A 22,200-nucleotide genomic window follows, 5' to 3' on the forward strand; every position below is an offset into this window, starting at 1 on the left:
AAATAAAGGAAAAAGAAGAGTATGTCTTTAAGAAGTATACTTTTTGTCATGTGGGCAGGATAATCAATGTCACTTTCTTTTTCCTAAGACATCATCTTCATAATTTACTCATTATTCTCTTAACAAGAACAATTAAGAAGTAAAAAACTAAGTAACTGGCATATTAGCCTTTTGTGTGTGTGTATGTGTTATGGTCCCCTCTGGTGGTCTGGTGAAGCCTATGAATCCCTTCTCAAAAGAATGTTTTAAACCACATAAAATAAAAATATATGTAGGATTACAAAGGAAATCAATCACACTGAAATGGAGTTATTGAAATGTTATAAAAGGAAGTTCATGAGCCCCTAGTTAAATAACCTTTGCTCTTTGGCTTTATGAATAGTCCTGAAAAATTGTCTTTATATTAAATTTATTAGGGGAGCTGATTATTAAAAGGAACTACATAAAGAATCTTCTTATAAGAGCATATTTTTTCTCTAATATGAATAAGTCATCCCTCTTTTGTTAGTAAGCTGTAATAGAGGAATTTTTTTTTTTCAAATCAGACCTGTACCTCATTGAAGAAGTTTCCCCTACCTTCTCTGCAATGCATCTTAATTATCTGGGGAAATGACAGGTTAAATGTCCTGCCCTGGGTCACATAGCCAGCATGTGCCAGAGGCAGAATTTGAATACAGGTCTGGCCATCTCTAGCCACTGTGCTATATTAACTTTCAGTTCTATGTTGAAATCCATAACACGGCATTAGGTGATAATGTTGTCTTATTACTACACCTATCTCAATATCCTCAGGTTTCCTCTCAGGGGTCATGGGCAGCTTGACCTAGTCGTATTAGTCGCCAAGTAAGAATTTTTTAACTTTACATAATAATTATATTCAGCAAAAATTTATTATGTGCCTAGGGAAGGCACTGAGGATGCTAATAGAGATCCTGTACACGATCCTGTACTTGATGTGCTTTGTGCTGGGGAACATGTGGCTGCTGGTGCTAAGAAGCAACAGTGTAGGAGGGGAGAGAAAACCTGAACACAAGAAGGTCTAATGCAAAGGAGAACATAACAAGTATCACCAAAGAGGCACAAATTGCCCTGGGAATTCAGAGATGGAAGAACTCCCTTTGGGCTAGGGAGAAACAAGGGAAACCATCATGGAAAAAGTACAAGTCTTAAATAATATGTAGGACATACCATGAGTAAAGCCACCTAACTAGGAAAATTTGAAGAATGTTTGGGGAATAGTGAGTGATCTAGTTTGACTATAGCAGAGGGTATATGGAAGGGTGAGTTATGGCCAGAGTGTGGAGGGCCTTGCATGACAGCTAAAGAGTCACTGAAGGCTTCTGAGCACAAGTGTGCCATCATTCAATGTTTTAGGAAAATAAACATGGCAACTAGTGTACACAGAGTACAATGGAAGTTGATGAACCAGTTAGAAGGTTATTGGCATAATCTAAATGAAAGGTACTGAGGGCATGAACTAGGCTGATGTCAAGGGAAGAGAAGAAGAGGTGATAAAAAGGAAGAGGTAGAATCAACAGGTCATGGAAAGGAATTGAATGGTGAAGGTCAAGGCAAAAGGGGGGAATAAAGAACAATTACTAAGCTTTGAGCCCCAAGTAACCAGGGGCACCATTCAAAATGATAGGAGGATCAGGAGAAGGGGAAGAGTCTTTGCCTATTTTGTATGAATTCAGCTTTTAACATTATGAGTTTGAAGTGTAAGTAGAAATGCCCAGCGGGTAATTGGAAATGTGTGTGACTTGAGCTCAGGATACAGACAAGATGTAAGTGGAAGAGTACAGAGAAGTAATGGCGGGAAGTCTGGGACAGGATAAGATCATCAATTCAATCCAACAACATTTATTAAGTATCCGCAAGAGGAGGAAAAGAGATTTAAAAAGCAAGAGAAAAAGGTTACAATCCCCACTCAATGCTGAAAGATGGACTAGACGAGATTTGACGTTTACTTCGAGCCCTATTATTGTTCTACATAGTCCAGGAAAATTATCGACATAATTCACCTTGAAGGAGGGATTGAGACAAAATTCAAGAATCAACATTTAAACTGATCTGTGTTTCCTTTATGCTTTCTCTTCTCAATCACTTTCCAGGAGAGGTATTGACAAATAGTAATTTGTCCAAAAAAGACAAAAACAGAAGAGAGGAGATTGGATAGGACATTACTCCTGAAGAATTAAGAAACGAATATGTATTATATTTTATGTTTGCTTCACTTTTTTTCCCCTTTTTTGAACCAGACCCAGGGTATAGAGAACTAACTTACAGATGAGAAAACTCCCTCATCCAATGCAGGGCGGCCTCACCTTCTCTGCACTCTCAGGCTTAAGAGAGTTGTCTGGGGCACTTAGAAGTGAAGTGACTTACCCCAGGTCACATACAGAGTTTGTGGGAGAGATGGGACTTGAACTTCCTGACTCCTAGACTTTCCTCTATCCAATATGTCACACTGACTCTCATTACACTGCTTTTTAAAAATTATGACACAAATCACAAGTAGGAGAAAAATAGTATTTCTTTAAATATGAAGAATGATAAAATTATGTTTTCCTATAGGATATCAGACATTATGCCTATTTACAGCTCATTATCCACTATTTTTTCTATGAAATTTTAAAATACCATGTTTTAATCACACATAAAGCCCTTGTGGATATTTTTTCATATTTTCAGAAACCCCAAAGAAGTTGTCTATAGAATTTTACCTAAAAATTAAAGAATGTTAGTTTTTGGTTGTGCTTAACTATAAATTTTTATATTACATATGTGTTACATATGTAATGAATGGCTATATTTTTCTGGTAACAATAAAAAATTATGTGGAGAACATCAAAATTCATTATCAAATTAAGTTTTTTGGCAAGTCCTTTCATCATAAAGATAATTGACTACTGTCAATTGTTCAGAAAAGCCTATATAAATCCTTAGTGTCTTATATATTAAAAAAAATAACTAGAGGATGAATTTTCAGAGAATTAATTTTTGTTTCTACTGGCTTAAGGAACTAAGTCTTACCTCTCTCCTTACAAATGGAAAAATATTGCAAGTAAAGATCACTTTTCCCAAAAGAGCTGTTACAAACCCTTTCTGCTTTCTTTAAATTCACAAACTCACCCTGCTCTAATTGTCAGGAGATGTTCTCATCTCCTAATTTACTGAGGAAATTGATTGAGAACCCCTGATGTGAAATGTTTCAATTTCTTTTCTTCACACCTCAACATATCTTTTTTTAAAAAAACATTTTATTTCCTCCCATTCATTACATGTAAAACATTTTTAACATTATCATTTTTTTTAAGTTTTGAGTTCCAAATTCTACCTCTCCTCCTCCCATCCTGAGAGGGTAAGCTATCTGATATCAGTTATATGCCAATATATCTTTAAATCTCATCCTTATCTCTTCCCTTTCTCCTATCTCAGAGGCAGAGTAGTTTTTTCTCCTCTCTAGCTCTTCTACCTGGAATATTCAGAGCAATGCTGGGGGTTAGCACAATGCCTGGCCCACAGTAGACACTTAATGCATGTTTCCTGACTAACTGCTAAAACTTAAAATATCACCTAATCCATCATTCTACCTTCAACTGAGATTGTACTTAAGAATGTTTTCTTTTTTCCAATAGACATTTTTGGACTGGGAATATGCAAAAAGTAGTACCTAAACTTATATAAAAATGGTTTCCTACCCTCTACTTTAAGCTTTTCAGAAAAACAGATTGTGTCACCTCTCTTCTTACATTGTAAAATCTCACATTCAAGGAGCTCTTTTAATCCCTGATTGGAATGCTTCCCACAGATTCCACTATTTCTTCTAAACCTGTTCTTCAAATGAAGAAGTGAACACTATGAATTGAGGCCTGAGTTTGTGACTTTGTCAATTGCTAGTAGTTTCTTTCTATCAAGCCTATGGGATAAAAGCAAGCATAAAGCAATATCCATATCATGCATGGAATGGTCAACCACTAGTGACTGATGAGTGGACAAAGGTAGGGAGAACGGAGATGTCGTGAAAGGAAGGAAGCACAGACTGATGAACATGTAACAAGCAAATGGGTCAAAGGTGGTGACTGCCTTATAAAGCTTTGGTTTCTCTCAAAACATTCAGGATAAATGCCACATTTCTAAATGAAAGTAGATGCACTAGTGAACTTAATGTCACTTATTTCTCATCAACCTAATTCAGGCAGGGGAAAAATTACCTTGATAGTAGTCTTAGTGTTCTATTACTAATATCTGTGTGAGCTATATTCAGATGGGTAAGAGCTGGGCAGCCTTCTGACACATATCTCATTACATCATCCTGAAGAGAAACAAACAAACAATCCTTATTAAAATCTGATGTGATTTGCGGCCTTCCCATTTTCTCCCTATTTCTTCTACTCAGCTCCTAATGAAATACATATTTATAGTCTTAGCACAAAAAAAAGAAGATATTATATAATCACATTAAACTTAATAAAGCACATTGACTGCATTAACATGTTCAATCCTTACCACTCCTCTGAGGTAGTTATAGATATTATCCCCATTTTGGCAGCTCTGTGGCACAGTAGATAGTCAAACCTGAAGTCAGGAAGACTCATTTTTCTGAGTTCAAATCTGGCCTCAGACAACTAGATGCGTGACCCTGGGAAAGTCACTTAACCCTGTTTGCCTCAGTTTCCTCATCCATAAAATGAGCTGGAAAGGAAATGTCAAACTGATCCATGATCTCTGCCAAGAAAACTCCAAATGGGGTCACAAAAGGTCAGACACTACTGAAAAACAAATGGACAACATATCCCCATTATACCAACAAAAAATGAACTGATTTGTCCAAGGTCATAGATTCATTCTTCAGTCTTGCCTTGACTACAACTTCAGGTCTTTTCCCCATTACACAATGCTGCTTCCTACTTACATAGTATAATTCAGTTTTCAGTCCATGTGGGCTAATTCGTTGTGGCACTAATTGGTTTTGAGTGGAAAACTGCACTTTTTTTGCAGCTATGTTTAGTCAGTCTATTAACTTTATTTAGAAATGACCCATTCCATTCCTCTGCAATACCAATTTCACATTTAAATTTAAACTACCCCAAAACCAGCTCTAAGATGAGAAAATGCCAAATTGCCTTAACTGTAAAGATACAAAAAAAACTGCCTACATTTGAAACAATAGAAAATTCCAAAAAACAGGATTACTATCAACCAGTAGGAGAGAAGGAATAAACATTAAGCACCTACTATGTGTTGATTCTCACAACACAATTAGGGAAACTGAGGCAAAAAGAGGTGATGGGATTTGTCTAGGATCACACTGCTACTAAGTGCATGAGGCCAGATTTGAATTCAATTTTTCCTTACTCCAGGCACAGTGCAACAACTATGATCAACAGACAGACTTTATTAATGAATAGTTCCTTATTTTAAGTTTGTAGCATATTATAAAACTCAGGCAGAATTTTAGTTCTATACCTAGAATGACAAGCTCAGCACAGGTATTTAACCGTAGTGTTTTAAAAGGGTACATGACTATATATCTAAGAGAGGGAATAAGTGGCAAGCATAGTCTTGTTGCCCAGGTGGTCATGCCCAACACTGCAGAGGAGACATAGGCCAATTCTACGCCTACCAGAAGCTGAGAATCTTTAATTTCAGCATCATTTCCAGTGATAAACATCTTGTCCCAGGTATTTCCTCTAGTCATAAAACAACATATAGCTAGGGCTGGTCAACAAGGGCCTACTCTACTATGATAGGGGCTGGCCAAAGTGCCAAGGCAATGGAGATGTGTGCCCTGTGTGTCTGCACAGATTTGTCCATAGGGTGACTGAATGACAGTCCCCTGAGTCTTTAGCTATAGGAAAAGCTCTGAGGGCAAGGATGCTACCTGAAGTATATCTTCCAGGCTTTCAATAAGTGATACAATACTGCTAATGTTTTGGATATGTAATCATTTATATGGTGAAAAAAAATCCTGTCCTTCCTTCTGCTGGACTGGCAAGATTCCCTCTCTGTGAAGAATTCGGACACTGCTACCCATCTCTGGCTACAGGTGGAATCAGCTAGAAAGAATGTGGGACCATTTTTGTGGCAGGAAAGGGGAAGGATAGAAAGCTGGTGATGAGAGAGGCATAAGTGGAAAACTGAGCATGTTTCTGAAAATGCTGTGCCAACTAGAAGCACTCTATTGCACTGGTACTCAACAATGAAAGGTACTGGAAAGGCAAACTAACAGAGTAAAAGGAAGACAGAGTACTAGCTTACATACTTCTTCAGGTACAGATATAGAGAAGAACAAAGCGTGGCCTCTCAGCAAAGAGAAATAGGAGATAGGAATTCTTGATCTGCTACAGCATGGCAGTCCTTTGAGGTAAGTCAAACTAGAAAGCAGTCAGCTCCCTGTTCTTCTGTCTAGAACAGACAGATGTCAAAACAAGTTCAAATCAGCTATACCCTCTGTTTCTCAAGTGACCTAGGAATTCTTTTCAAAATGACTAAGCGTATAAATACAACGTCAATAAATATTTGAGGGCCTATAACAGTTTGCAAATTTGTCTATGATGCTCTTTGGATTTTTTAAACATAAAACATTAGACGAGTTTCTGTGAGAAATTGAAGCATGCTGAATAAATATAGTTCTTTAAATGTAAGCTTGCATTTAAAATGCCTTTTTCACTGAGAACAATAGTAAAATCTGGATGAAATTAGCAGTACCACATATTATTAGAAATTATAGTTGGTAAATACTTTGATGTTTCCAAATTTGATGCAGATGTTACTGAGGTTTGACTTTCTCACTAGACTGGCAAATTCAAAGAATATTTAAATTTACTTGAGACATAATACACAAATTACCAAAAAAAAAAGTTTTATACATTTTGCTATTTCCCACAGTGCCTAGCACACAGTAGGTTCAAAAAATACTTGCTAAATGAATGAATCAATCCATGAATGAAGGAAATTTGGCAAAAGTGACTACAGCTAGAGGAAAAACATCTGGAGAATCAGGGAGGGAAAATTTTCTGTCTTTCTGATGGGGGAAGCACATTATCATTTTGTAAAGAAGTAACAATACAAATAAAAAGAATGCAACTCCTCTTTCTGATGTAGCTTCTCATATGGTTTTTGATATCTCTTAGCATTATGGAGTTCCCTTTAGGGGCCTATATCAACATAAAGAAGCAACCTAATCACTTCAAAGTAAGTGTCTATGACGTAACAACAGAGCATAGTGGAAAGAATGGTAGCTTTGGAGTCAGATGTCCAGTTTCCAATCCTGACTAGGCTCATATTCCTCATATAATCCTGAGCAAGTCACTTAACTTCGCTGGACCCCATTACCTCATCTGTGCAATGAGGGGTTGGATTAGGTGATCTCCAAGGACTCTTACAACTCCAAATCTTGATGATATTATCTACTGGCTATCCATAGGTGTTTCCTCTATGTTGTTGAGCACAAACAAAGCAGCTGATTTTAATCCACAATGACAATAACTTAGTAGGCAATAGGGGAGGAAGAGGGGAGGTTTTGAACAATTAAAAGCACTTGAAAATTATATGCATAGACACTGTATTTATATTTCATTTATATTTTTCCTTACTTAAAAATAACATTTTACCATCAAAATTGAGGAGGATAGGGTGGATTATATGAGGAAATTGCTGCCAGATGCTGTGAAAACTGGAGACCACCATAACTGCTCAGTTAGCAGCCAAGAATATAATTCAAGAGTAGCAGTCTCTCTTGGTGGAAAACATCTGAAGAAATGACAGAAGCAGCTGAAGAGGTCTGACCAGTCAGCACTGTCCCCAAAAAAGGCAACGACTGAACACTATCTGTGATGCTTGTATATTCTGTCTGCTTAGTAAATATTTGTTGAACTGAATTGAATCAAGTTATTTTTTGTATTCCCATATCACTTAGAACAGGGCCATATACACGGTAGACTCTGAGACAATCTGTGCCACATGGATAATTATGCACTGTTTCATTTACTTCTGGCAGAAATGGTTCATTAAAAATCTTAATGCTTTGTCATCATCTCTTACCAACAATTGAGAGGTGTGGCACTACTGCTACTGACAAGTGGCAAACATGTGGAAGGAAATCATATTGAAAAAAAATTGAATTTGTTTTCTAGATTAGGAAATACAACCTGGGGTGGTAGGTGAGGCAGAAAATCTGTGATTATATCACGTGTGTGTGTGTGTGTGTGTGTGTGTAAAATAGGTATGTACATACATATATACATATGTATGTACACATAAATACATATGCGTATATATAAATAAATATACATATAGTCCTATTAAAAAGATAAGAACCAAGTTTGACTATCTGTTTTACAGATAAATTGAGAAAAAAATACTTAAAAGTACTTGCTTTTTTTCAGAATTCACACTAAAATATAACCGCTCTCAGTTCATAGAAAAATACTCTTTTTTAAAAATTAATAGATATTTAATTAAGGATCCAGCTACTTAAAAAATTGTCTTCATTGTCACTTCCCCAGATATTTATCAAGGGGCAAGTGAACCAGCATTGGACCAATCTATTCACTGAACTTAATTTAATGATTGGTGCTCTACAATGAAGTCCTAAATATATATTAGTCCTATTAGGATGCTTCATTGTGGCATGAAAGTGGCTTTGATTTTTCAAAGTCTATGCCCGCGGGGTCCACACACTGACAGGCCTGATTAAACTAGAAAGATCTAGGGGATGAGGTTAGTGTTGGACTACATTCCACTCATCCAAAGTTTAGACTTGTCAAAAGAGGCTCATTGACAGAGAGCTAGCCACCAGACAAGAAGTTTCTTTAGCCACATCAGGTGGTAAAGATCATGTATTAAGGTCTGGAAAGGTTTTGATCAGGGTAAGACTGAATTCCATGGATGAGAGTTATGCAGATAACTGACAACCAATTTGGTCATGGAAACACTCAAATTCCATGGAAATGGAATTTGGAAATTTGGTCCATTGCCATATATGTGTGTGTTTATGTGTGTCTAATATATATATATATATATGAATATATGCATACATGTGTGGACATGTATATAGGAATCTGTGTATGCATATGTTCGTATATGCACATGTGTACATATACACATATGTGTAAATAACTATGTGTGTGTATTTAACTAGCTTTCATTAATATAAGGAACATACAATGAGGATACTCCCTCTACTAATGCAAATTGGTCATTTCTCTGCAATTTACAGTCTTAGAGAGTTGCTTAAGATTATAAATATGGTTCATTTTAATGTAATCTTTGGCTTATAAACATTTGCCAGCATTGATAGTAATAGGCACATTCCTTCAAGGTTATTATTTACAGTAAATATAAGGAGAGAAATTTCTTGCCAATTTTAAACAGCTTGCCTTTCTCTCATAGAATTGACACCCAACCTTTAAAAATAAATACATGGAATATAACTTTCTTTTGGTAGCATTCCTAAATATATATTAGTACTCCAAATTGCAAATGCTAATATTCATTCATTCTTTCTCTCTCTCCATATCCATATATACATATATGCACACATATGTATGTGCATATATACATACATATAACATATATGCACATATGTAATATATGCCAAATGCTTTTATAGAAAAAAAAGATGATACTCACATTTAATCCTTTGCATTCAGAGACATTTAATTCTTGCAAATTTTTACATTGATCTAAATCAAACATAAATAACATGTCGTTAGGAGATTTATTGCACATGTTTAAACTTTTTTCCCCCAAGAGTATGAATAACAGCAAGATGACATATAATGTAGTACCATTCATTAGAAAACAAGAAGAGAAATTTTGGCATGCAATTCATTCTAAGTATATGCCTGCTTTTCCAAGGAAGTGGTTCCTCTTGGCCTAAAATTACAATATGCAGACAAGCTTATAATTTCATGAAGATAAAAAGGGGAAGTGGAAAGAAAGAAATTACTCATTTCAGAATAACAGCATACATTACAGGCTTGAACCTTCAAAACACTTCAATAAAACTAATGCTTGTATTTTTCCACAGCACACCTTAGAAATTGGCACAAAATCCTCCATTCACCAAAAACTAACAGTTTATATAAGTTGCTCAAAGGCAAATTTCAAATCATTATTAAAAATGCTACAGGCAAAATTTTCAGAGATGTATTATTCAATAAATATTTAGCATGCCTACTATATGTAAGGCATGATGATAGTGAAGGGGAGGGGAGAGGGAAGACAATTCAAAGAAGATGTTCCTGTTCAATAAACACTTATATCTATCCATAAAGGTAAAATATGAATATTTTCAAAGAAACATTCTAATGTATTATGTTATATATAAATGCCATATGAGTGGAACAGATAGAAATGATGGGGCACAGATGTTTAATGGAAAGTGAAATCACTTCCATCTCAGGTCAACAAGGAGGATGTCATGGAGGCGCGGGATTCTGATGAGGGGTGCACAGGCATTCTGGGGGAGCAACAAGATGAGGTAGACCAGAACAAGGAGGGAATGTACTTCTGCTAGTCAAGTTCATAGGTAGCAGCTCCTCTTCTCATGTCAATACAAGCCTCAATTAATAAGAAAAATTATGCTATTCATTCTAAGTACACAGAAACACAAAGAGGCATCACATAGCAGATAGAGTTCAAATAGAGAGATTCAAATCCTATCTATGAAGCAGGGCAAGCCCCTTAAACCAAATTGCTTCAGGCATCTTCCTAAGGCTTATCTACCTAGTCCCATTTGTTAATGGAAGGAGCTCCCCCATCAGAAGTTCCTTTCATTAATGCAATGACACATCTTTCATATATTTACTTAATTATAATTCTATCTTAAGTAACATTTCTTCCACTATAAAAAGTGGACCACCTCCTAAATTAATGATGCAAACCAGAAGTATGTTAAGAACCAAAAAATAGAAAGAGACCTTTGAAAGAAATGTTGATGTTGGAAGTCATCAGTACAACTTAAGGAAAATATAGATTCCAAAAGCAATACATGTTAACTGGATTTGGGTGAAAAATATTTTTACTGGTCTGAACAACTGCCTGAGTTTAGTGAGACTACCCTTTCAATTTTAAAATGAAGTTTCAAAGATTCTGTCTTTATCAATAAGTACTGATTAGTGTCTCGGATCGTGCCAGGTTCTGTTATGTGTTAGAGATACAAATAGAATGAATGAAATAATCACTGTTTGAGAGAAGTTTACTTGTAATAAAGGATACAGCAAGAAAATACAAAAGTACATAAAGAATATGTATACATATATGCAATACATGCAGTATACATTAAAAAGACAATTAATGCAAATTTTAAAAGTGGTTAAATACAAGGTAGTTTGAGAGAGAAGGATCTAGCCACTGGAGATATCAGAAAGGTTTCATGTGGAGGCAGTACTTGAGCTGAACCTGAAAAACAGGATTTCATATGATGGAGGAGAAGAGAGGTATGTTACAAACGTGGAGGACACGCCCAGTGCAACAGCAGTTAGCTCAGAGACTGCATTCATGTGTGAAGAAGAAAGAGATGGGCAGTTTGTCTGGACTGCAGTACTGGAAGAAAGGCAGTAGTTCTGAAGTGGAGAAGTTTGGAAGAGGACTGTGCTTGGGGGAAAATATAAATATAAACTTTGAGAAATGTTAAACTTGAGACGTCTCCAGGACGTCCAGTTTGAAATATCTAGTAGGCAATTAGTGACACAGGATCAAAGCTTAGGGGAGAGACCAAATACATAGATATGGGTGTCGTTAGCAGAGAGATGATAATTAAACCCAAATGGAGCTGATAAGGTCACCAAGAGAGTCAGTGGAGAAACAGAGGAGTAGAGGGCATAAGAGAGAGCCTTAGGGACACATCATTTAGAGACAAGATCTAGATGATAAACCAGCAAAGGAGAAGCTGTTAACTGAGATACCTTGTTAAATAAGTGACTTATTAGGTTTATATTTTCCAATGACAATACTTTTTCTCTTTGCTGAGTTTTAAAAGGTATTACCACTAATTATTATAGCTAATTTATGATTTTCAAGGAAACAAACATAATAAACTCAATCACTTCTCATCTAATCACAGCCCAAGTCAGAAGATTCTTGTCCCAAACCCTGCTTATACTAACAACTCAGCTCCTCAGAGCAAAATTGCATCTCCCTTTAGAGACCCTGCAAATGCAGTGATTTTTCTCTAATAGCATCAACTTGAACCCTCATTCCAGTGTCCTGTCCCTAATATCAACCCCTAGCAATTAGCACCCCTATGTAATTTAACCAATTAACATACATTTTCCGTAAGACCTAGGAGCATACTCCTACCTGTACCATACCACTGATCCCTGGGGAGAGTGGACTCCAACTTAAAGTGGTTGCTACAAGGTATTTGCTCTAAGTTCACTTGCAAGTTCACTTGCAAATGTGGTATGGCCAATTGATGAACTGCTGTGGCTCCCCCTTGGCTACTTTTCAATCAATGCTAGGTCAAACAGGTTGCTAAAAACTTCACCCCTCACTATCTAGGCTTGCCACAAAATCTAGGATAGACTATACCTCCTAGGCATCTGATGTCTCACCATTCTGAACTCTCAGCACCCAGTAGGTCATAGTTGTCTCCAGTATATTTTCACCTAAAAGATGGGAAAACAAATGCAAAGAAAAAAACAAAAATCTGTATTCATGGTCCTCATGTCAGCCCTGGGTGAGGAAGGCCTTGAGGCCTCTCCCCATTCAGAAGCTGGATATGTCTCTCATCAGAATTCAGGAAATACTAGGAAACTTATTTTAACCAGTTAGCGCCTCTCAGCAGTCAATCAAAAATCTGTTTCTTCACCATGTGGTTAGGTGAACTAAATGATTGCATATGCCCCATAGTTCATATGAGCTATGCCCCTGTGCATTCTCATAAAAGCTGGCCTCACTAGCTAATCCTCCCAGTTACACAAGAATCATACTTACCTAACTGGCAAAAACAATTGATAACATAGTAGTTTACATTTGTCAAAATCTGGGTCTAAGTTATTCATTATTTGTAATAAGTACTCGGGAAGGATGTGAGTAAATAAGCATTTATTAAACACTTACTACATGCCAGGCACTGTGTGAAGGGCTAGGGATACAAACCAAAGGAAAAACAGTCTCAATCCTCAAGGTGCTCAGTCTAGTAAGGGGGACGACACGTGAACAAACAGGCGTAGTTAAGAGTAGATGGAACATAACCTCAGAGAGAGTGACCCCAGAAGCTAAGGGAATTGGTGAATAGATTGAGTTGAATCTTGAAAAAAGCCAGGGAAATGAAACAATTAATCAACTAGCATTTATTAAATGACTAAGCAGTGAGGAATCAAAGACAAAAATGAAACAGTCCTTGCCCTCAAAAGAAGCTTATATATAGGAAATATAAAAATACTAAGTAATTTGGGGTGGGAAGGTACTAGAAACTGAGGAGATGAGACTCCATGTAGGAGAATTTATTTGAACTAAGTTTTCAAGAAAACTAGAAAATCTAAGAGGTAGCAGTGAGAACCTATGCAAAGGAATGAGATGGGAGATAGAATGCCAAATATGACCAGTTTGGTTGAACCATAGAGCTTTTGAGAAAAAGCAATCATTAATAAGGCTCTAAAGGAAAGCTGGAGCCTAGTTGTAAAGTTTTTTTAAATGGCAAATAGAGGACTTTCTAGTTTATCCTAGGGATGACAGGGAGCCACAGCAGCTTGCTGAGTGAGAAAATGACATGGTCAAACCCAGGCCTTGGGAATATCCATTTGGCAGTTGCCTTGAGGGTGGATCAGAAGGGATATTATTGTAACAATACAGGCAAGAGGTGATGATGACCTCAACAAAGGTCGGGATCATGTGATTAGGGAAGAGACAGATGAGAAAGAGGTAAACACAGAATCAATGACTTGGCAACCTACTAGATATATGGGATGAGAGAGAGTTAGAAACTGAAGATAACCTTGAGATTGCAAAATTGGCTGACTAGGAAAAATAGTGATGCCTTCACAGAAATAACAAAGTAGAAAGGAAGAATAGGATTAAAAATTAAAGAGAATGAGCTCTGTTTTGGATATGCTGAGGTGGAGATGCCTAGGGGACATCTAATTTGAACTGTTCAGTTAGACAGTTGGTAATGAGAGACAAGCTCAAGAGAAAGACCAGCTAAATACAGAGAGCCGGAAATCGTCTGCATATAGATAATGACTGAACCACTAGTAAACCACAGATATTACAAAATCAAAAGTAAACATATGGGAAAAGTTGGTGTCAGCATAATGAATTTATAAAAATAGCCAGCAATTAAGGCAAAATTTTATTTATTATGATGATCTGACTAGAATATAATAGTCATAGAAGTAGATTTAAATCTCACTTTTTACTTCTATTTCCTTCTTTTAAAAAAATCCATGCTTTATTCACCTGTAAAGAAATCAGCACAAAGGATAAAATTAAGCTACTCAACAGTTTTATTATTTTAGTCTGTGATCTTTATTTAAATATACTCACAATTGTTATTGTACATGTACCTTACTCTTCTGTTATTATCAGGGAATCAGCTGTTACACATTAGTAAGCTTTCAATATAATTAAAGCTTATTCCTTAGAGTAAATTTTCAAATCTATTCATTCTGGTATACAGAAATTATAAAATGTTATCACCAGGAGAGACCACTGAATACTCTAATTTTAGTGCCACTCTCTCATTTCACAGGTGAGGAAACAGGCTCTACTGTAAATCTTTCTAAGATGTATTATACATTTCTCTGTTTTTAAAAATATAGCATATTGAACATAGATTTAAATCTAGAAAGGATATTAAAGATCAATTAGTGCCACTTCTTTATTTTATAGACAAGAAAGTTCAGGCCTGGAGAGGTGAATGACTGGCCTAAGGTGCCATAGGTAAGCATGTGACAGAGTCAGAATTCAAACACAGATCCTGTGGGATTCATTGCAACAGTCTGATTTTCATTATTTAAACTCTTAAAATATAATTTAATTTTTTTGATGACTTTGGTAATAAATGTAAAATACAAATCACTGGACTAGCCTATAAAATAATGGTTTCTAACATTTTCACATAGAAGAATCCCTTCACATCAAAAATTTCAGACATGATAGCAGTTTCTCTCTGTCTGTCTCTCTGTCCCTTTCTCTCTCATTCTCTCTTTTTCTCTCTCTCTCTACACACACACACACACACACACACAAATATACACACATGAGAAAAAAGTGCTGCTATGAATTCAGTAACATTCGAATTAACTTGTATTTTGTTCATCACAATAGCATCTTACATATATCTAAAAATAGTAATACGTATGAGCCAGAATTCAGTCTAAAGGTGGTATTTTTTTAATGGACTTATATATTGACAAGGTTTCGGCACACTGCGACCCCAACAATGCCAAGGTGTTGCCTGGAATGAATTCACACACTCAAGCCTTCTCTCAGTCAAGTGGCAAAAAGTTTATTGTAATAATTTAGCAAAAGTGAGGAAGGGTCCTTATGGGAACCTGCAAGAGACTGAGGATGGTGCTGGGGTTTACATGGGAAAGGAATGCCAGGGATACTAATTAGGTAATCTAAGGGTCCAGGTGTCTTTGGGAACCTTGGATGAGAGAGTGTAGGGAGTATACCAGACATTGAGGGAGCTGTCAGAGGCATGGACCTTGGGAATATGGCAGGAGGAAGAGTTCTTGGGCCAGCCAGGAACAAAATTCCTTAAGGCACCCCTCTGTCCTTTCTGATAAGAGAATGTGTTCTGCAACAAGGGAAATTTTCTCACAGTATAGGAGCCTACTGAGAAACTGGGACAATTCCAGAGACATGATCTCAGGTCTGGGGCCCAAGCACCCCATCAATATGAATTCAAAGATTCTTTGCAGTCACTCTGAGGTGCCCAAGGGTCTGTGACCCATGGGGTCACTGAGTGGGGCTGTTCTTTCCCAGAACTAAGCAGCTCCAGACGACTGTGGCTTCTGAGATTTTATGCCTACTTTTTATAGTTTTCTTATCTCCCTTGTGATCAACTGCTGTTATTATGTTGCCATTAGTAGCTTGCATAATACGGTGGAAAGAGCAGTGAATTCAAATCCTAAAACCAATACTCCTGGACAGGAGTGGGCTGGTAAATGTTCAACAATCATTTCTCTCCAGAAAAAAAAAAGTACAGTAGGATACACTTTAAGTTTAATTTTCATTACTAACACTTTATTAAGTCTAGAGCACGAGTCCAGGACTCAGGAAGACCTGAGTTCAAATCTGGTCTCAGACACCTGCTAGCTGTGTGAGCCTGGGCAAGTCACTTAACCCTGTTTGTCTCAGTTTCCCCATCTGTAAAATGAGCTGGAGGGAGAAATGGTAAACTACTCCAGTATCTTTGCCATGAAAACCCCATGGACAGTATTGGCTGTGGTCCGTAATGCTATGGTCCATGGGGTCTCTAAAAGCTGAACATGACTGAATGACTGAACAACAGCAAAGCCCAGACAATCAACAAGACAACATATCAAGCCCTAATCAGTAATTTCATAATTTCCAAGATATGAATGCTAACAGCGGGAACTTAACAATCAGAGCTGGTTTGGGCTGACTCCAGCGCACTTCTGTCATATATTTAAAACCTATATACTCCTGGGTAAATCAAGTAATTTCTTTGAGCTTTAGTTTCCACATCTATAAAACGGGAATAAAAACACCTGTACATACCAGGAGCGTTTGAGGACAGTGCCTTGTACACTTTAAAGTACTAAATAAATGTTTATAGTTATTATTAACGTCTTCCCTCACAACCCCTTTTGACTGGTGGCTGTGGGATAGGAAATCAGATCATTTCACTTATTTGAACTTTATTTGTAAATCAGGCCTGGCTGAGGGCCTGTGGGGGCTATTCTGCATACAAAGTCCATAAATTTAAATGTGTGGACTGTGTAACATTTTCTTTATTCAGAGACCTTTTCTGCTTTCTTACTGGTTCCTTAGTTTTGATGACACTGAGGTAAATGAGGTTATGCTTTCATTGAAGAAATGTCTTGTGATTAGTTCCTTTTCTCTGCATCCAGAAAAGAAAAGCTACTGTAAATTTAAGCCACCTTTTTAGAGAATGCCCTACACAGCACAGAGCACCTACCAGAAAGACAATTCACAATTGAGAATAAGTTCCTTCACAGGAAAGGCAAAGGATAACTGTCTGTAACAACTTCCCCATTATAAAACATGAATAAGGCCACTATTTCAAAATATTTTTCCTAAGGGCACCTATTGTTCACAATTCTAGATTAAATAAAAAACCACAATAACGGTGAGATAAAGGAAATGTTTTGATTGATATCTGTTTTGATATGAACAAATGTATCTGTATTCTACTTTTGAGGCAAATTTTGTTTTGAGTATCCCTTTATTTCAGACTGGAAATCTTTTCCACCCAAAAAGCTTCTGATTCTGATTACTTAGCTAGCCTGTATCCTCCTTCCATAAAAAAATATTGCTCTCACCTGGCTTTCAACTAATTTCTAATAGGGAATTGATAACTAAGATGTATTTGATGGCATGAGCCATTTCAGAAACACTTTCACATTTTAGTGCACATGTTTAATTTTAATTTAATTTAATTTTAGGGTAGCACCTTGGGGGTATCTCTCAGTCTTCATGTGGGTCTCCAAAACAAGTTATTTCAAGTTCAAGCTGCTCTATGGGGTCTACAATTACTCAAAACTATAGTTCACAGGTCCCCATTGATACGTGTATTTTTATTAGTCACTCAGAGGGCACAATTAGTTCAAATTAAAGTTATTTCATGAAATAGCATAGTAAGAACAAATACTGAAGCTGAACCTTAAATATTTTGGCCACATAATGGGAAGACAGGACTCAATGGAAAAGACCCTGAGGTGGGGAAAGGTTGAAGGCAAAAGGAAAGAGGGATGGCAGAGAATGAGACGGATAGATAGTGTCATGGAAACAACAAACATGAACTTGGACAGACTTCAAGAGATAGTGAAGGATAAGAGGGTCTGGCGTGCCCACGAGGTCACGAAGAGTCAAACATAACTGAATAAAAACAACACAGAAAGAAAACCAATAATAAAATATTTCACCTATAAACCTAAAGCACACCTAAAGACTACACATGAAAAGACAAACAGCGTGATTCTACTCAACACACAATTGTGAAGTTTCTCTCCACTTCTAGCTTCTAGAGTTGGCTACCAGCCTTAGCTGCAGTACTTCTTTCCAATAAGAGAAGTAAGCTCTGCCATCTTTTTCTTTTAGCTGAAAGTCCAGAGGCTTTTGCTAAAGTTCTTTTTCAAAAGATGGTGTTAAGATACCCAGTCTTCAGACTGAGGATAAACTCCCAAGCAGTTTTCTCCCATAAATAAGATCTATCTTTTCTCAGAGCCTGGGCTATAATTGGCCTTTGTGCCAGAAAATGATATTCTTTACCAGAGGCACCAAGCTCTTCAAAAAACATAATAGTTCCGGCTAATTTATGACTTAAAGCTTTAAGTCTATTTTTTAACCATGACTTGCTAAAGTCTTTAATAAGGGCAAAAACTCTATCAGAAGCTGCAAACTGACTTAGGGTTAGAAACTCCTTAGGGCTTCTTGCTTAATGTTTGATGGCTAAACTGTACCCAGTCATCATCAATCAAAAGGTTGTTCCTCCAACAAAATGCCAAACCGTCCCTCAGTACCTTCCAGTACTTTCCTTGCTTTCCTTTTCAAATCTGACTTTATGGTTAACAAATTTAACTCTACACTGTCTTCCACTTTCAAATCCTTTACCCTCTTGTCCTACCACTCATCCCATGCCAAACTCAAGCCCTGCATAATTCCCCCCATCTGTCTCCTTTGCTTATAATAGAGCTGGAAAAGTTATTTAACCTCTTCAAGGATGATTCATGAGAAAAAATGACACTCTCATTAAATGTTTTCCTGAATATGACAATTATGAAATAATTAGTAAAACAAAATAATTCAGGAAATTCTCAGTTCTAGTAAAAAGTAAAGTGGTAAATGTATTGTGTCCACACTCAGGAGTGGTCAGATTAACAAGTATACATGAAATACCTGCTATGTGTTTAATGTGAGGCATACAAAAGATGAAGAAGATATGGTGACAAATAATGTGCTCCTGACATGATGTGACAAAATATTAAAAATAAGCAAAATGAACAAGGAGAAAAAAAGTGGAGGGAGGTGCTGTGCTATAGCAGAGAATGGAATATTAGATTCATCAGACCTGGGTTCACATCCTGAGTCTGCCACTTAGTATCTAGGTGAATTGGGGAAGTCATATGACTTCACTGAGCCTCAGTTTCCCCATCTGTAAAATGATGGGATTAGACTAGATGATCTCTAAAATCCCTTTCAACTCTGTATCTGTGATCCTCTGGGCCCTCCATTATGAACCTCCTTTTGGAAAAAGTTACCATTTCCGTGTGCTATTACAAATGTGATGACTAAATTACACTGCATTTACAACATCCTTTTCACATATAGAAACCTGAAAAAGTCATTATAATTTCTAATCTTCTTCTTCTTTTCTAACCCAGGAATTCAACACATTCCAGCTGTATCATCGTTTCTGAACTGCATTAGTTAATATTACACAAACTCATATTTCAAAGGAATCCTTTCACGGTTTCATCTATCACACAAAGTAATTAAGGCCAGCTGGATGTCAGGATGCAAGTGGTTGCCATTATAATATTCCTCTTCTTTTGTAAAACAGCTGAATTTAGGAAGACAAATTTGGGGAGTTCAAGAAGCAAAGCTCACAATGGAAGGGCAAACAATGGCAGGAGGGCCTCTGGCACTGTGAAGCGTTATGCCCCAGGCCTTCCATGTGACGTATATACTTATCTTCACGAAAAATACTTAGATTGTCAAGAAAGAAAACTAGTTTATACTCTGCCTGATTGGCCTGAGGATTTATTGCACATGCTGCTAGCAAGAAATAGAATCCGTATATTGAAGAATAATATGTTTTCCAAGTTTAAGAAACTGAAAAGCCTGGATTTACAGCAGAATGATATATCCAAAATTGAGAGTGAAGCTTTCTTTGGTTTAAACAGACTTACCACCCTCTTACTTCAGCACAACCAGCTAAAGGTACTGACAGAGGAGGTATTCATTTATACACCTCTTCTAAGCTATCTGCGTCTCTATGACAATCCTTGGCACTGTACTTGTGAGATGGACACGCTGATATCAATGTTGCAAATCCCAAGGAACAGGAATCTGGGGAACTATGCCAAGTGCGAAAGCCCACGAGAACTGAAAAACCAAAAGCTGAAGCAGATAAAATCTGAGCAGTTATGTAATGAAGATGAAAAAGAGCAACTGGCCCCCAAGACTCAAGTATCGGGGAGACCTGCGGTCGTCAAGCCCGAGGCTGACTCCTCCCTTTGCCACATTTATGTGTTCCCCATACAAACGCTAGATTGCAAAAGAAAAGGTTTGTACCCGGGTTTTCTTTTTTCTTTTTCATTAATAAGAGCTGTTAAAAGTGATCCTTTGAATTTTCTATCTTCTCTCAGCAGTTCCTGGTTGTATTTTCTTCCTCTCCCTCTCATGGCTACGGCATTTGCCCTGATATATTCTGACCACATTTGGTTGTGAGTAATGCAAGCCATTTTGCTTTGGGGGGAGACAGAGCAAGGCGACAGAAATGTCCTGATTTTCAAGGTCCCTCTCTGCCCTGTTCTTTCCAACATCTCCTTCCTTCTCTTGAATGGTCTTTATCTTTTTTCCACTCAAAACTGAATACGAAAGGAAGGGGAATGTGGTCAGGACAGAGAAAACACAATCAGAAAGGAAAGCATGATGGGGTGTGCGTGCGTGTGTGTGTGTGTGTGTGTGTGTTAATTCTAACTCTGGCATATAAGGAATTCCTTCATTTCCAGACGTGATTCCATTTCAGATGGAAACAAAAGAGAGAATGAAATTAGGGTTCAAAATGTGTGTCCCAAATAACTTTACTTACTCCCATTAAGGTGAAAAGCTAGTGTGCAATAGAAAGCTGAAATGAAGCTAAAGACAAAAAAAAATCTGCAGAATAGGAGAGATGTGACACAATAAGCCAGGTGTGATTATGTCTTTTCTATTATTTTTATCCTAATGGTAAAACCAATTTAACTTCCCACATAAAGTTGTATTTACTAGAGGAATTAGCTTTCCTATGTTGTAATTATTCCTACATATATATATACCCTATATTCCCATGTTGTATTATATAGTATAGCTACATACTATAATGCCAGAAAGCATAAAAACTGCTTTTAAATTGCAATTCAAATTCAAAGACTTTTAACAATATAAATTTATATATCATAATAACAAAACCAGGATATTGCCTACTTCTTGAAAATGACTACTTACTACCCAAAATATCACAATATTTATGAAAGTGTGAACAAAGTTTTGAGTAACCTTGAAAGTGCTATACAAATGTGAGCTATTGTTATTATCCTTGCTATTATGAATAACGCTATACAAAATTATAGTTGCCTCTGGATGGACACTGTGCAGGATTCTCACTTTCAGAATAGATTGAGACTTCACTGAAATAATGATACGGGTACAGTGGTGTGATGATATGGACCCTGAGTCATGAGGGCCTGGGTTCAAGTCATGTGCTCTGCCACAGTAGGGAAGTTACATAACTCCTCTAGGCCTCTAATATCATCTCTCTAAAGTAATGCCTGTATCCTAGAGGTGCTCTAAGAAAAGAGGCCGTGTGGTTCAGTGGACTATGAGTGATTCTAGAAGGACAGGCCTTGGGTTCCAGTCTTTCCCCTGTACACTGTGACCTGGGACACAGATCCGAACCTCCCTGGGGTTTCACTTTGTTCACTGCAAAATGAGAGGGTACAACTGGATGGCTCCTATTATGATTTTCAGTTCTACTACAATGCTTTGTTGGTCTTGAGGTGTATAGATGAGTTATCACTGTGCAGGATGCTTTTAGAATGCTAGTGTAGATTTCCAAAGGTAATCCAGGACTCTTGGGTGATCTAGGAGTCCTTCTGGGTCGTACATACATTATGTCCTCATCTGGTTCATAGGGAAGGCAGAGCCAGGAGCATGGTTCATGATAAACAGTCCCAGTGGAGCAAAAAAGAAAGCATGGGAATGAGGACAACAGTAGATAGCCAAAGAAATGAACTGGAAAAAGATCAGAAAAGGAAGGAAAGGACTGAGTAA

The 22,200-nt window shown here is 37.1% G+C and overlaps 2 protein-coding genes across 2 annotated transcripts in view; one reads left to right on the forward strand and one right to left on the reverse strand.

The window, feature by feature from the left end:
• LOC138175977 (F-box and leucine-rich repeat protein 13-like) overlaps positions 1-22,200 on the reverse strand; it is a 205,099-nt gene that overhangs the window by 143,870 nt on the left and 39,029 nt on the right. The window contains exons 3-4 of the mRNA XM_069106590.1: positions 9,637-9,689; positions 4,215-4,315 (exon numbers count right to left, since the gene is read on the reverse strand). Of these exons, the coding sequence (XP_068962691.1) occupies positions 4,215-4,315; positions 9,637-9,689 (154 nt within the window). The remainder of the gene's footprint in view (positions 1-4,214; positions 4,316-9,636; positions 9,690-22,200) is intronic.
• The window catches only part of LOC138176045 (leucine-rich repeat-containing protein 17), a 57,231-nt gene that overhangs the window by 4,826 nt on the left and 30,205 nt on the right, over positions 1-22,200 (forward strand). Inside the window, exon 2 of the mRNA XM_069106785.1 lies at positions 19,548-20,452. Within this exon, the coding sequence (XP_068962886.1) occupies positions 19,681-20,452 (772 nt within the window). The 5' untranslated portion in view covers positions 19,548-19,680. The remainder of the gene's footprint in view (positions 1-19,547; positions 20,453-22,200) is intronic.

Source organism: Petaurus breviceps, unplaced genomic scaffold (assembly GCF_028583685.1).
Source record: "Petaurus breviceps papuanus isolate PSGF00001 unplaced genomic scaffold, PetGlider_PUasm1.0 80, whole genome shotgun sequence".
Taxonomy (NCBI): Eukaryota; Metazoa; Chordata; class Mammalia; order Diprotodontia; family Petauridae; genus Petaurus; species Petaurus breviceps.